Source organism: Talpa occidentalis, unplaced genomic scaffold (assembly GCF_014898055.3).
Source record: "Talpa occidentalis isolate TD23 unplaced genomic scaffold, MPIMG_talOcc4v2.1 talOcc4.2, whole genome shotgun sequence".
In the NCBI taxonomy this organism is placed as follows: domain Eukaryota; kingdom Metazoa; phylum Chordata; class Mammalia; order Eulipotyphla; family Talpidae; genus Talpa; species Talpa occidentalis.
This window is the reverse complement of record NW_023602073.1, coordinates 43,290,474-43,305,780: the sequence shown is the minus strand read 5'-3', so window position 1 is coordinate 43,305,780 and position 15,307 is coordinate 43,290,474. Positions and strand designations below refer to the sequence as shown.

The following is a 15,307-nucleotide window of genomic DNA, read 5'->3' as shown; positions in this document are numbered from 1 at the left end:
TTCCCTCTCTCAAGTCCAAGCCCTCGGTCTACCAAGGACCTTTGATTGTTCTAGAACTTTCGCCCTGACTTCAGGGTCCATGGACAAAGTGAAGAGGAGAGAGGGTCAAGTGTGAGGAACAGCCGGGGCCACTGACCTCACACTCAGGGCTTCTGAACTTTGCAACTTTGATGACAGCCGGATTCCTGTGTCTAAAGGATGTATACACGGATGTATACACACGGGGAGTTGTTCGCGCATTCTTACAGGGTTTAAGGAGCCTCTGAAGTCTGACCACGGACCAGTGCCATTAACTGTGGCCCAGTGCCTGCTGTGTGGCCTCGTGGGCCCTGTGTGGTCTCTGGACGCCACTTCATGGCTTGAGTCATTGCCAAAGTCCTTTGCTTGCTACTGGCTGGCTTGGGCAAATCATTTGAACTCAGTTTCCTCATCTGTGAAATAAGGAAGGAAATAGGCTGTTGTAGGGATTGAAATCGGAGCACCTGAGAGAGCCTCGGGCCCATCCGGCCTGTGGTCCACAATCAGGAAATGTGGTTCTTCTTCCCCAAGTCTTCCTGTTCGGACCCTTTGGCTCTGTGCCTTGCAGGTGTGCTGCATCTCATCAGCCTGGTGCTCCAGCTCGCCCACACCCTGGCCCAAGCAGCCTTCCATCCTCTGCCCCTTATGCCTCTGCATAACTGCTTCCCACACCAACCAAGCCAAGCGTGCACTCTAAGGAAACCGTCAGTACCGCTTGGGCCCTGGGTCTGAGCCACCTGTTCTCTGGCCCTCTCCTCATTCCCAAGGCCCAGGGAAAGCCTTGCCACTGCCCTGAGGCCAGTGTTGCCCCCTTCTACACTCGCCTCTCAACACTGTTCCCAGCCGGCCCGCATCTCCTCCAGGGTCAGACAGTTCGCCTTCTTCCTCGTTGCTACCTCCAGAACTCGGGAGCACTGGAGGTAAACCAGTGTTCGCTGTGGGACGCAGCCCCAGCAGCCCAGAGTGATTCCTCATAAATAAAAGGCAGGGGCCCCATGCCTTGCCTAGGGAAGCACGGGCTTGGGCTTGATTTTCACTGGTGGGGGTTTGCCCTGGGCCACCCACACCCTCATGCCATCCATCCATGGGGGCCCTTGCTGGTGGGGTTAGGGTTCACTGCTGCTGGGGAGGCAGCAGACGCATCTGCACAACCTGGGCACCGCCTAACTCGGAACATCTCCAAAGGCAGCCCTGACCGGGGCAGGCACTCTGCCCTTCCCTACCCACTGTAGCCCCCTTAGCTTCAGGTTGTCATGGCCTGTGTGGAGAGAAGGGCTAATGGTGAGCCCCGGGACACCGCACAGTAAAACACACGAGCAGAGGGGACTTCAGTAGGAACAGAGCAGAGCAGAGCTTATGAGGGCAGGGCAAGGAGCAACAGGGCAGATTTGAACAGTGGGAAGAGGTGGACAGTGTGGGCAGGAGGACTGCAGCGTGGAAGGGACAGGAGGAATGTGGTCACACGGCCCGGGGTGCGTGGGTGGCAGGAGGCCTGGCTGGAAGCCCAGAGAGACTGCTCCTCCAGCCGGCTGTCCTGGCCAAGGGCTGACAGCACACAGGAGGGATGGGTAGAAGCCAACAAGACAAATGCCACCTCTGTTAGTGCTGGAAAAGAAAACCCCACAGCCCCCGCCCCCTGTTCCTTCCCTCTTCCCACTCATAAAGCTCCCTGCACCCACAAGTTTCTTTGCGCCCACAAGTCTCGACCATCTCTTCTCTCGGTCACTCCCTTCCCTGCTCCCAGGGCTCCCTCCCTCCTGGGGATGGAACCAGTGGGGCCTGAGAGACAGACTGGGAACAGACAAGACCTGGTTGGGAGAGACCCAGGACCTGAGGTTCAGAAAGAGCGAATCATTTTATTTTATTTTATTTAAAGATTTATTTATTTATGCATACAAGAGCTGGGATACAGGCCAGAGAGATGCAGGAGGGTGAGAGGATTCACCAGAGACAGAGCAGGGAACAGAACAGGCAGACTGACAAAATACACTGCTGAGGGGAGCAGCGGGCGAGACAGGAGAGGTCTGCTGTGCCATGTGGGTTGCTCCCTGGCGGGCCAGGGATTGAACTCGTGCTGCAGAGGCTTCGGATTGCCTTATAGTGCGGTGCCCAATCCCTTGAGCCACCAGGGAGGCCCGAATTCATTTTAAATAGCATCCCAATAGCATTCCTGTGTGGTGCTCTGTAGGAAGACGAGGCGGGATGTCTGGAGAGGGACTGTCTAGGTGGCTGGGCTGGATTCCACAGAGAGTTGGGCCTGAGGGAGAGCCCGTTCTGTTTGCTTCCTCCAGTGGAGGGCACAGAAGGGACATAGCAACTCGTTTGCTGAGACCCTGAGCCAGGAAAGCTGCCATGTAATTTTTCTGATAATTTCACATTTGATCTTTATATGCGTATAAGCAGGTATGATTTGAAATATTACAGTTTATAGCTGAGGATGTCATTCAGAAAGGTTTGGTGAGATGCCCAAAGCCAGGGAGCTTACTGGGACTTGAACCCAGGTTACTCCAATTCTGAAGCTATCCCTCCCCACACATTGCATCAACCCTCTGCAGGGGACACTCTTCCATGACCTCCTCTCTCTATAGTGCCCAGAGGCCCTTTTCTTTCCTGTGCCCCCATGAGAGCTGGCAGACAGGCAAGGGCCTGAGAGCTGGTAGTCACTAGCTGCCTGTGGCTATTTACATTTAAATTCATCAAAATTAAAAATTCAGTTCCCTGGTTGGTTAAATTAGCCCCCCTTCAAAGGCTCAGTAGCCACATGTGGACAGTGGCTGCCATATAGCACAGCATAGATTTGGAGCATCGTCATCATGTCAAAGGTCCTATTGTCAGCCCTGGGCTGGGTTAGAGGCAGGGCAGGAGATGGACAGAATGGGAGAGCCCTGGCAAAGACCTGGGCAAGTTTGGAAGTGAGAGTCTGGGTGAGGGGGGGCAGTGAGAGGCCTAGTGGGCCTGGAGAGAGAGGACAGGGCAGCTTGGCCAGACTCCTGGCCCCTCCCTCTGATACTGATACTCTGGGCAATACCAGTGAGCAATTAATTGGCTGGGGTGGGGCCAGTGTCAAAGCAGGAGACAGGCAAAGGGGATGGAGGAGGAACCACCTGTGCTCTTAGCAGGTCCCAGGGCTCTGGCCCTCCGGTCCTGCCTTTCCATCTGCCGAGCCCTCCTTTACTCTACCCAGGAAACTGACTTCCTGTTCACTCATCCAGGCCAGGGATCTAGCTAAAGGGCTGCTGGGCCACCACCTCCCCAATTAGCCTTATTAGTCTCTTGCTCACAAACTGGAGTCAGGGTCATCACCAGCCATGGGGGAGGGGCTGTGAGTGGCCTGTGAGTAACCAAGGCCCAGCTATGACCGGGGTCCCAGGCCTTTTCCCCAGGCTGAGGTGCTAGGACCCCACACCCTCCGGCTCTCCCTGGAGCCCCCCAGAAGGGAGAGGTCTGGGAGCGGCTTTCAGAATGCAGGTTGCTAGTTTCTGAGAGGAAAGTCTCCCTGACTGAAGGCACAGCTAGTAGGTGTGTGGCACGCATGGTTCTTGAGTAGTGACAGCAAGGAATGGGGAGAAACAGGGGGATTATTTTTATATCTGGGGGAAGTGAGCAGGGGCTGAGTGAGGGATCAGAAGGAAGGGAGCGGATTGATCCAGGGCCTGTGACAGGGCCAGGCGTAACCGTGCGTTGGGGCCGGGTGGAGCAGACACCAGGAAGGGAAAGGTGACAGCCCAGCCTGCACATGGACGCATGGGGAGCTGGCCAAAACCAGGAAGGCAGGAGAGTGAGAGAGTCAGGCGAGTGGGCCCCAGGGTGAGAGTGGCCGCCCCGGAGTGGGCGGCCATCGGGGCAGAGCGCCTGGTTCCAGGTTAGGCAATGAGGAGCCAGGGCAGGCCAGGCAGGGAACAGCATTGTTAGGGCCCCGTGGCCATGGTACCTACACCACAGCCACCTCTGCTGCTGAGTAGGCAGATGCCCCGGCTGATTACATCATTACCTCCTGGCCACACCAACTTCCCCCAGGCACCTCCCCTCCGCCTTTCTCCCCTCCCCACTGTGACTCCTGCCCAGAGAATGTCCACCCTGGCATAAAGGCCCTGGGTGTCCATGAGCAGCTGTCAGACAGAAGGCTGCACAGCGAAGATGGGCTCCTCTCGGGCACCCCGGATGGGGCGTGTGGGAGGGCAAGGAATCGTGGCATTGCTGTTGGCTGGTCTTCTCCTGCCAGGTAGGAGGCTGGGGACCTCGGAGCTGGGGAGGAGGGAGGCAGACACCGGGTCAGGGCAGACAGGGGTCCCAGCCAGGGGGACAGGGCAGGCACTGGAGTCTGCCCTTGAGTCTGGGCTGCTCTTCATGGCCTTGCTGCCTCAGGCAAGTTACCTCAACGGACTGAGCCTCAGTTCTTGAAACCCTAAAATGGAGATGGCGATAACACCTAGCTCTCATCTCTCTGCTAGCCTCACCTACATACTGTCTGTGACAAGAACTTTGGGCATGCTAGAGGGTTCTATACATGCTGGTTGTTAGAGCACTAGAAGAAGATGGGACATTTTATAGTCATAGCAATCGCTGCCATTTATTGAGCCCTGTTCCTGTGCTGGGCCCTGTTATAGCACTTTAAATGCTTTAGATCATCAGCACTTTGGGTCATTAGAAGAAGCCTGAGAGAGAAGATTGGTTAATCCACTCTCCACATGAGGGCGTGAGGCTTGGGGAGGCGAGGATATTGAAGCTCACAAACCAGAAAGCAGTAAAGTCAGGTGCAAACCCCAGGATGTGCAGTTGAACACCGACATTTCCGGTGACCTGGCCCGTGGCCCTGGGCAAGGAGCAGGCTGTGTGGCACCTGGGGGCAGAGGAGGAGAGGGAGCCCCTATAGCTGGAGGAGCCATGTGAAGGGGGGTGTGGGCAGAGTTGGGGTTTGCTGTGGAGGGGACACAGACGTCTTCTTTGTGAGGAGAGAAGGGGGAAACCACAGAGACCAGGTCATTGATGAGGGGAATTAAAGAGGTGCAGCAGTAATGAATCATACCATCTAAGGCTTTATGCTTTCTAAAGCACCTTCTGCATACATAGTCACAGCTGCGGCTATGGCCATGAGGAAGGTGGGACAGATTCCAAATATGTAAAATACTTCACTCTGTCTCTGCTGCTGAGACCTGAGGGGCTGAGGTGGGGGTGGAGGAAATAGGGTTGAAATAAGAAATAGGGAAATGGGAAATAGGGAGGAAATAGTGGGCCTGAGGTTAGGAGCATAGGGTCAGTTAGGCAAAGAAGTGATTCCACATCCTCAAAGGAGGTAAGGGCAGAGGCAGGCAGATGTGGGCCTGGCAAGAGTGGCGGGGGGCGGGGGAAGGCAGGCGTGTGCTTGATGGCTACGTGGGGAGAGGGGAGCTGATGAGGCTGGTGAGCCTTGGGGAGGGTTTCATCCCAGTGGCCCTGGGCTGGGCCGGGAGAGCAGGGGTGGCTCGGGGTGCGGTGTCCTGTCACACTGGTATCAGCAGGTTCTGCTGCAATAGTCGGTGCCCCCACATCCGGAACCCCACCCAGCTTTCCTGGCATGGGCAGCCTTGAGATGGAAACAGAGTCTCCATCCTTGTCCTAGCCTGGCCTCACCTGAGGGGCTGGGGACCGAACTCAGCACTCAAGGGGCCTGGCCTGAACTCAGCCCCTCTGCCAATGACTTTCTCCTTTCCAGTCTCCTTGCTACTTTTCCGTCCCGTCTCGGTCCCCTATTGCTTTGTCATTTGTCTTCTCCTCCAATTGATTCCATTTTTCTTCCCTCCGGGGTTGTGCCCCACCTCTCAGTCTCAGTCTCCCCTGCTCTGTCTCTGGGTTCACTCTGGGAGCTCCAGTTGTCCTGCTGCTTCTCTCGTCCTGTTTCTTTCCCTCAAGGCTGTCTAGGTCGATGCCTCATTTTCCCCCTCTGGTAAGTATTTGGTTTTCCTTTCACCCGCCAGAACAATGAAATTACCCTTACTCTACCCTCTCATTTCAGCCAGTTCTCCCCCCCGCCCCACCCCCCAAGCCCTCCCTGGGCTCTGCTCAGGAGGAGTCAGAGCGGCAGGTGACAACAATGGGCCTGAAAAGATAAGGGAGAAATCAAGGCCATGGTCCTTACTAACCGCTACTTTCCTCCCCAGGGACCTTGTCTAAGAGCATCGGGACCTTCTCAGACCCTTGTAAGGACCCCTCACGTATCACCTCCCCCAATGACCCCTGTCTCAGTGGGGGCTCCAGTAGCTTCAATAGCCACAGCGGCTCCAGCGGTTCGGTTTCCAGCTCCAGCGGTGGCTCTGGCGGCAGCTTCAGTGGCAGACCCAGTGGTGTTCACAGCAGTGGCTCCAGTGGTGGCTCCAGTGGTATTTACGGCGCCGGTTCCAGTGTTGGCTCCAGTGGATCCAGTGCTGCCCAGGGTGGTTCTTCAGTATTTAAGCCAGGAACAGGGTATTCCCACAGCAGCTACTCCTCTGGATCTGGCTCTAGTCTACAAGGTGCATCCAGCTCCTCCTACTCAGGAAGCAGTGGCAGCTCCCACTCAGGAAGCAGCAGCTCCCACTCAGGAAGCAGCAGCTCCCACTCAGGAAGCAGCAGCTCTCACACAGGGTCTGGTTCAGCCCGACCAGTCAATGATGGCTCTTCCCGCTTGGTAATAAGCTCTTCCCAATCTAGAGGAGGCTCAAGCTCTTCTGGTTCCCAAACCTGGATGTCTAGCAGCAGTGGCCAGGTCAACTCCAACCAGCACCCCTGTAGCTCGGATATCCCTGACTCTCCCTGCAGTGGGGGGCCCATCGTCTCGCACTCTGGCTCCTACATCTCTGGCTCCCACTCTGTGTCAGGGGGTCAAAGGCCTGTGGTGGTGGTAGTGGAACAGCATGGCTCTGGGGGTCCTGGGGGTGTTCAAGGTGGCCCCTGCAGTAGTGGTGGCCTTTCAGGCAAGCCCTGCCCCCCCATCACCTCTGTCGACCAGTCCTACGGCGGCTATGAGGTGGTGGGTGGCTCCTCCAACAGTTACCTGGTCCCAGGCATGACCTACAGCAAGGGCAAAATCTATCCTGTGGGCTACTTTACCAAAGATAACCCTGTCAGAGGCTCTCCAGGAGTGCCCTCCTTTGCAGCTGGACCCCCCATCTCTGAGGGTAAATACTTCTCCAGCAATCCCATCATCCCCAGCTCTTCGGGGTCCAAGTACCCATCAGGATCTTCCTCGGTCATTGTGTTCCAACCAGTGGGCTCTGGGGGGGTCCAGCCCTGCCGAATTGGTTCCATGACTTCTAAGGGACCCTGCTCGCCCTTCGGTTCCGGAGTCCACAGTGGTTCTAGCAGTTCTAGCAGTTCCAGCAGTTCTAGCAGTTCCAGTTCATCCTTCCATCCCTGTGGCGACGCTTCCCAGGGGCCCTGCTCCTCATCAGGCACTGGCTCCTTCAGCGGCAGCTCCAGCTCACAGTCTGGTGGCAAGATTATCCTTCAGCCCTGTGGCAGCAAGTCCAGCTCTTCTGGTCAACCCTGCTTTTCCGTCTCCTCCTCAATATCGAGTGGGGGTCCTGATGGCTCTCCCCAACCAGATCCCTCAGCTGGTGCCAGGCTCTGCGGTTCTTCCAAGATGCCCTGCCGCTCCATCCGGGACATCCTGGCCCAAGTGAAGCCTCTGGGACCCCAGCTAGCTGACCCTGAAGTCTTCCAACCCCAGGGAGAGTCACCAGACAGTGCATAAGCCAGCTTTTCATACACACAGGTGCAGGCACGTGCGTGTGCACACACACAGTTTCCCCACCGGGAGAAGCTTAGGGGCCCAGGCATAGGGTTAGCTCAGTTTTCTTCCTCCCTCTCAAGAGAACTGCTCTGCTTTCTCCATTGCCCTATCTGGCAGCCTCTCCTTATCCACTCTATTTCCTCCTTTTCCCACACGGTGGACTCCAAATCCCTTTTTCTCATTCTTTCCTACTGCTTCGATTCCCATTCTACTGCAGTGCTCCCCCGACAGATACCCCCTAAAACAGTCTCACTGTTTCTTTGAAATGGTAACTACCCATTCAGAATTTTAACTGAGAATACCTCAAAATGTCCCAGAATAGTTCTGATGCCTGGACAAGTCATTCCGCCCCTCCCGCTTTGCCAGATAAAGCACAGCGCAAACCATTATCTGAAAGCAATAACCACTTTTACTGGCCTCTCTTGGGTATCTGGTCAGGCCACGTGATATGCCATCGGGTTCTCACACTCCCCACGCCACACCCACCTGTCCGCCGAGAGCTCGCCACACCCTCTGTGACCTCCCAACGCACCTCAAAAAATCTCCACCTCAACCCCCCTTTCAGGCTGCCGCTTCCCTCAAGACCAGATACTTCCCTGAGTGAGGGAGATGCCGGGTGCCTGGGGAGATTGGAGCAGGCTTCCTGCTCTCCCTGGATCCCGGGCAGATGTCCCAATAAACTGTGTGAACCAGATACAGACTCTTTGTTTTCTTGGAATCTTGGGTCTCCTCTAAAGAGCTGAATGAGCTCTTTTATGCCTCTAGAGGTCCTCATGGCCCCATTTTCACTGATACATTGGTCCAGTATTTCTCATACTTTAAGGCTCCTCCCACAATGGACGTAAACAAATATTTGACAAACTGAAAGTGGGGGCTTCTGGTTGTCCAGCTCCTTCCTCACACTCCCTTCCTCTTGCAGGAAGTCCATTTTCTCTCCACTTCCCATTCACCCTGCCATCCTCACCTCTCCCTAGAGGGAGCCCTAGTTACTCCCTTCCCCTCCCACCCAAATTTTTTCTCCTCTACCATTAGTTTGCCTCACCTTCTAGACACCGTTCTCTCTGGGAGTTCTGGGTTTCTGGGACACCTGGAATCCCGGGAAGACTGGAACACCCCGGACCAGATTCCTGGCGACTGAGTGGGTGCCCAGGCAGGCGTTGCTCTGGGAGAGAGAGGTGGAGAGAGCAGCAGCAGAGGGTGGAAGCATGTCAGGGAGTGCCACCAGCACAGTGACTCACCAGCCTGTATAAAAACTCTTGTGCCATGGCAGAACAGAGCCGACAGTATCCTCTCCAGCTCCACACTCTCGTTGTCTCTGCTGGGGTTCTCCAGTGGGCTGTGGGAGCGAGAGGCAGAGTGCCACTGTGGAGGAAGGGAGGGGCCTTCATGGGAGAAGAGAGAAGGTTGAAGTGGGGGGTGTGACTATGCCTTGGAGACCGGCAGTGGAGGGGCTGAGCAGAAAAAGTTCTCATCTCCCAAAGAGGTGAGTGGGTTTTGCCGGTCCCTGTAGAAGGGCCTCACCCTGCAGCACAGGCCACCTCTCATAACCTCTGCTTCACTGCAAAGGAATTCACCCCACCCTAGGGTCGAACCAATTTACTCCCATGGTGTTAGCTGGTCCTGCTAGGACTATTGTTGAAATTCCAAGTCCCAAAAAGGAGGAATGTGTAACATTGATCAGAAATGACCTGCAGGGTTGAAGTCAGAGGAGGGTGCAGAATAGCCCTGTTTCTGTCATCGCTGTGAGTCACCCTTGGTTGGGTATTTGGCTTCTGGGCTCAGTCAATGGCAGGAGTCAAAGGCTTCTTGCAATTTTGGAGAGAGACTGCCTGGTCAAAAGCTTTTGCAAAACTGCCAGCTATCACCCAAAAGGCTGCTGCCCCCTATTCATTGTCCATTTTGGAGAGGAGCACTTCACTCTCCCAGTAGCTAGCCAGCAGGCACTAGTGATGTGGATGGAGCAATATAGTCTAGCAGCCAGTATTTAGACTTCACAAAATCAGGTAAACCTAGGCCGGCTGCATCCTCAAAGCAATAGAGAGAAGGAAGATATTTAAACACTTTTTACTGGGAAACTTTCAAATGTGCTTAAGAGCAGGCAAATACTTAACGAATCCTTATGCTCCCATCCCCCAATTTAATAACTCGCAAATAGCCATTTGACAACAGCATTTAAATGTCCTCCTATAAATGCAAATGGCCAATAGGTATGAAAAAATGTTCAACATCACTTCTAATCAGGAAAATGCAAATCAAAACCACAATGACAAAGCACCTCACACCAGTGAGAATGGCACACATTAAAATAATGGGCAACAAGAAATGTTGGCGAGGATGTGGAGAAAAAGGAACTCTCCTGCACTGCTGGTGGGAGTGCAAACTGGCCCATCCACTATGGAAAGCTGTCTGGAGGTTTCTTAAACTACTAAAAATGAAGCTTCCATATGACCCAGCAACTCTACTCTAGGAATCTAAGAGTGGACATAAAACATTAATTCAAAAGGAAATCTGCACCCCTAAGTTTATTGCAGTACTGTTTATAATAGCTAAGCTGTGGAAACAACCCAAATGCCCAAAAATAGATGACTGGATCAAGAAGATGTGGTACATATACACAATGGAATATTACTCAGCAATCAAAAAAGATAAACTCATGCCATTTGCAGCAACATGGATGGAGCTGAAAGGGATTATGCTCAGTGAAATAAGCCAGAAAGAAAAACGAAAATATCAGATGGTTTCACTTATAGGAGGGATGTAGGGGAAACAAATAAGGGATCAGGGAAAAATAATTATAATAAATCAAAAAACAAAATTAATAGGCAACTATAAATCAGAGGCACTCTGCAGGGGAGGCGGGTGGAGAGGGATCAAAACAGGGGAGGGAAGAGCACAAGGATCTATGGTGATGGGTGCACAGGTGAATGGTGGTGGGAATTTTGCAGGGACTACACCTGAGAGGAGAAAGCATACATTTTCCAAAAAGGAAGAATGATGTAAAAAAATATGTAAAATTTAAAAAATTAAAAAAAAAAAAAACACATCCTCCTCTACAGTTAGCTGGGTACATTTGCTCTCTCAGTATTTCTGTATTCTGTGGACCCGTCTGTGGCAGGCAGAAGAGTGCCCCAGAACCCCACCCTAGCACTAAAGAGGTCCTCTTCCTAATCTCTGGAGACTGTGACTATAATAGGTTACATAACAAAGGGAAATTAAGGTTGCAGATGAATTGAAGGTTGTTAGTCAGCTGATCATTAAGTGGAGAGATTATTCTGGATTATTTGGGTGGGCCCAATGGGTCTTTAAATGTAGAAGAGAGAAAAAGAGGAAGTTACTAGTGGTGCAATGTGGGAAGATCCTGCTGTTTCTGGTTTTGAACATGGAGGAAGAAGACCACAAGCTCAGGAATGGAGGTGGCCTCTAGAGTAGGAAACTACAAGGAAATGGATTCGCCTTGAGAAACTCCAAAGCTTCTAGACACCTAGGTTTTAACCAGATGAGACCCATGTCAGACTTCTGAGCCTTAAAACCTTACAGTAAGTTTTTAAGGCTCCCTGCTGGTGCAAGGGATTATAAAGACGCAGCACTACGAACCTATCCGCAGCCACTGCAACACGAGTTCAATCCCCGCCAGGGAGCTGACCCACATGGTGCAGCAGACCTCTCCTGTCTCGCCTGCTGCTCCCTCCAGCAGTGTATTTCAGTCAGTCCTCCTGTTGTGTTCCCCACTCTGTCTCTGGTGAATCCTCTCACCCCTGCATAAATAGATAGATCCTGTACCCCAGTTCTTGTATGCATAAATAAATAAATCTTTAAAAAAAATCCTATATGGTAATAAATAAATGTTGTGTTATTGTAGCCATTATGTTTGTGATCATTTATTTTTGACACATTAATTTATTCAAATACGCTAGTCACATATATTCCAAGAACATGAAAATAACAAGCCAAATACAATCAGATATTGAAGATGGGTCTTCAAACATTATGGCCAATGAGGCTACACTTATCTATGATCTCAACACAGAACCACATGCACACCTCAGTGGCCACCAAGACGTCCTTAACTGTGAGCTGTTTGAAGCAACCAGTCTTAGCAAGATGGACTATTTTTTTCAAGCTGCAGGGATCTCAGCGGGGGTAGGAGGAACCAGCTCAACCTTGCCATAGTTCAAAATGTGACTAGGCGAGGCTCCAGTAAGTCACAGCTGTTCTTACCAGCTCCGGGGCCTTCCCTGTGAGGTTACAGACAAATTGGGCCATGGTTCTAAAACAGAAAGTCTTGTTCCCTGAACAGCTGGCTGAATGTGGTGGTAATTTATTTTAGAGTAGGAAACTAATACACCATCATCATTTAAGGATGGGAACTAGGTCTATTTCCTCAGAGACAGGGTCTAATCTTGGACCAACTGCTCATATGGGGGCTACTGCTACACCCAGAGTCTCCTACAGGTTGGGGTGAAGGCCAAGGAGCAATGAGATGCACGATAAAGGGGTACTAGGAGAGAATGATCTGGATCCCAAAGACAAGAGAATCAAGTGTTTCTATTGTGGCGAAGGCACTGAAGACACCAGGGTGACTGGCCTCGTAGGAACCAGCGATGCGCTGTGAGCCAGCACACCTGGGTTAGCAAAGGGCGGGAGCTCAAAGAAAAGAACAAGCGGGGGAACACCCAACTTTCCTGGGACATTCAAGTGGCACCTGTTGCCAAAGACTGAATTAGGAATGAGGGTGGAATGTGGAGATTATTGTCAGCATAGCCACTCGCCCCGCCTGTTTCTGCTGTCCCCCACCCCACTAGCAGGATAAAGGGCTGGCTGTCTTGGCTCAGGGAGCTGAGCAAGATGCAGGGCCGCATGGTGAGGAGCTGGGCTCCTCTGGGTGTGCTCCTCATCTGTCTTCATCTCCCAGGTATGGAGGCTGTGCTGGCCTTTGTGCAGGAGTGGGTGGGGGCCTTTGGGGAATTGAGGGAAGAGTAAAGACAGGAGGGTGCCCAATTGGGAACCCGGGAGTAGTGGGAGTGGTTGGGGGGGGGGAAGGGGCTTGAAGTGACGGAGTCAGTCAGGGACTCACAGAAGGGAGGGCACTGGGACCAAACATTCCATTCTTTGGCTGCCTCCTTTCCCCCCTCCTCAGGCCTCTCTGCCCGGAGCATTGGTGCAGCGGAAGAGAAAGCGCCCCAAGACTCAGGGACCAATTTGCTTCTGCCTGGACAACCTTCCTCAACTGGCCCCTCCAACTCTGAACATCCTCAGTCCCAACCAGAACTTAAGTCTAATGATTTAAGGAGCGCTCCTCTGAATCCCAATGCCTCTCCATCAGATGGCTCCCAAGCTGCAGGGGGTCCTGGAGTTCAGAGTTGGGCCCCATCTGAGGGACTGTCTTATGTGGATTCCTGGGCCTATGAGGATCCTTGGCAGATGATGGCCGCTGGGAATGAGGACTATGTGGGGGAAGCACTGCCCCAGGAGCTGTATTTCTTTTCTAATGATGCTGACCTCCCTCCAGGCAGCGGGCCCTTGCCTGCAGGGTCCTCAGGACACCCCACAGGGGCCCAACCTGAGACTTCACTCTCACAGAAGGACCCTGAATCTACACAGCCACCTCTTTCTAATACGGGGGCCCAAGAACAAACTTTTACCCAGCGACCCTTCTGGAATTTTATCAACAAGATTCGACAGGCCCTCCTCTCTGGTCGCCCCTGTGGGCTCCTGAAACCCAGAGTGCCCTTGGCAGGTAAAGGTCCTGCAACTGGATTGGGAACAAGGCCCATGCCTCATCCTGGGGTGCTCGGGGGCATCAAAAATCCAAATACTGGCTGGGGGAATATTAATCGGTTTCCAGGTATCAGCGGGGGGAATATGAATCAGTTTCCTGGTATCACCGGGGGGAACATGAATCAGTTTCCTGGTATCGGTGGGGGGATTATTAACCGGATTCCTGGTATTGGTGGGGGGAATATGAATCCGTTTCCTGGTCTCGGTGGGGGCATTATCAATCGGATTCCTGGTATTGGTGGGGGGAATATGAATCCGTTTCCTGGTCTCGGTGGGGGCATTATTAATCGGATTCCTGGTATTGGTGGGGGGAATATGAATCCGTTTCCTGGTATCGGTGGGGGCATTATCAATCGGATTCCTGGTATCGGTGGGGGGAATATGAATCCGTTTCCTGGTCTCGGTGGGGGCATTATCAATCGGATTCCTGGTATCGGTGGGGGGAATATGAATCCGTTTCCTGGTCTCGGTGGGGGCATTATCAATCGGATTCCTGGTATCGGTGGGGGGAATATGAATCCGTTTCCTGGTATTGGTGGGGGCATTATTAATCGGATTCCTGGTATTGGTGGGGGGAATATGAATCCGTTTCCTGGTATCGGTGGGGGCATTATTAATCGGATTCCTGGTATCGGTGGGGGAAATCTTAATAATCTTTTTCCTCCTGGAGTTGCCCATCCCCCTGGCTCTTCTCGGAGCATCTCACCTGACTTGGCCAATCCTGAAAATGCTGGGTCAGAGTAGGTTGGGAGAATCACGGAGGGGGAACCTGGAGTTGGAATGGAGAGGACCCCTGCTTCTCTCTAGCACTGTGAACTCAATCAAGGTTCAGTCAACACACTTTCCAGGACGGCCTCCTCGTTTCACTGCCTCTCCTGTACCCCCCACGTTGATCACCAATAAAGCACAAACTGTTGTTGAATCTGCTCTTTCTCAGTGCCTTTCTTTCTGGGTGCAAACTGAAGTGAATTTTGTCTGTCCCATTTTCTAGCCCCCCCATCTCTAGGGTCCTCCCAATGCCCTCTCGTCCCCATCCTTTGCAAAAGATCAAAGCCCAGGTATCTGGGGGTGGATCCCAGGATCTCACGGGGGGGGGGGTGGGGTGGGTGTTGGCTATAGAATGGTCTTGGAATCTGAGAAGGGGATGAGGGGCAGCAGGCTCATTGAGATGGCACCAGTGGAGGAGGGAAGGGAGAGGTCAGGTTGGTACCAGGGCCGAATGGGGAATAAATACTCCTTAATTCACGGAGAAACAGAGTTAGAGTAAGTCATTTGTCTATGCTGACCTTTTCTTCCCAGAAACCCAAGCTTCTCAAAAGTGGAGGATGCACTGATCTCTTCCCTGACATGCAGCACTTGGCACATTGTGCCCCTGAGAACCACAGACTTTTTTTTTTAAAGCTGAAAATGCTTCTTTTGGTTAAGATCTATTTATTTATGCATACAGGAACTGGGGTGCAGGCCAGAGGTGCGGGGGGATGAGAGGATTCACGAGAGACAGAGTGGGGAGCAGAACAGGCAGATCCACTGAAATACACTGCTGAGGGGAGCAGTGGGTGAGACAGGAGAGGTCTGCTGTGCCATGTGGGTAGCTCTCTGGCTGGCTAGCGATTGAACTTGAGCTGTGAATTCATGCTGCAGTAGCTGGCAATAGCTTGACAGTGCTGTCTTTAACCCCTGTGCCACCAGAGAGGCCCAGGACCACAGACTTTGAACATTTGCTGAATAAATAGCAGACCTCTGAAAGATAAAGGAAAGGGAGGA

General features: G+C 52.8%; 2 protein-coding genes across 2 annotated transcripts; both read left to right on the top strand.

Moving 5' to 3' along the window:
* Window positions 1–4,155: 4,155 nt before the first annotated feature.
* Window positions 4,156–7,726, top strand: CDSN (corneodesmosin). Its single transcript, XM_037518649.1, has 2 exons — window positions 4,156–4,240; window positions 6,156–7,726. The coding sequence occupies exons 1-2, from the start codon at window positions 4,156–4,158 to the stop codon at window positions 7,724–7,726; spliced, it is 1,656 nt and encodes a 551-aa protein (XP_037374546.1).
* A 4,884-nt stretch (window positions 7,727–12,610) lies between these two features.
* Window positions 12,611–14,287, top strand: CUNH6orf15 (chromosome unknown C6orf15 homolog). Its single transcript, XM_037518648.1, has 3 exons — window positions 12,611–12,677; window positions 12,903–13,712; window positions 14,190–14,287. Exons 1-3 carry the CDS (start codon window positions 12,611–12,613, stop codon window positions 14,285–14,287), a joined length of 975 nt encoding a protein of 324 aa, XP_037374545.1.
* Window positions 14,288–15,307: the final 1,020 nt, after the last annotated feature.

Bases quoted from the DNA above. Each gene is read 5' to 3' on its own strand.
- CDSN (XM_037518649.1), top strand. From the start codon at position 4,156: ATGGGCTCCTCTCGGGCACCCCGGATGGGGCGTGTGGGAGGGCAAGGA. The intron at 4,241-6,155 runs GTAGGAGGCTGG...TTTCCTCCCCAG, and splicing joins GGCTGGTCTTCTCCTGCCAG to GGACCTTGTCTAAGAGCATC.
- CUNH6orf15 (XM_037518648.1), top strand. From the start codon at position 12,611: ATGCAGGGCCGCATGGTGAGGAGCTGGGCTCCTCTGGGTGTGCTCCTC. The intron at 12,678-12,902 runs GTATGGAGGCTG...CCCCCTCCTCAG, and splicing joins CATCTGTCTTCATCTCCCAG to GCCTCTCTGCCCGGAGCATT. The intron at 13,713-14,189 runs TTGGTGGGGGGA...GTGGGGGAAATC, and splicing joins TATTAACCGGATTCCTGGTA to TTAATAATCTTTTTCCTCCT.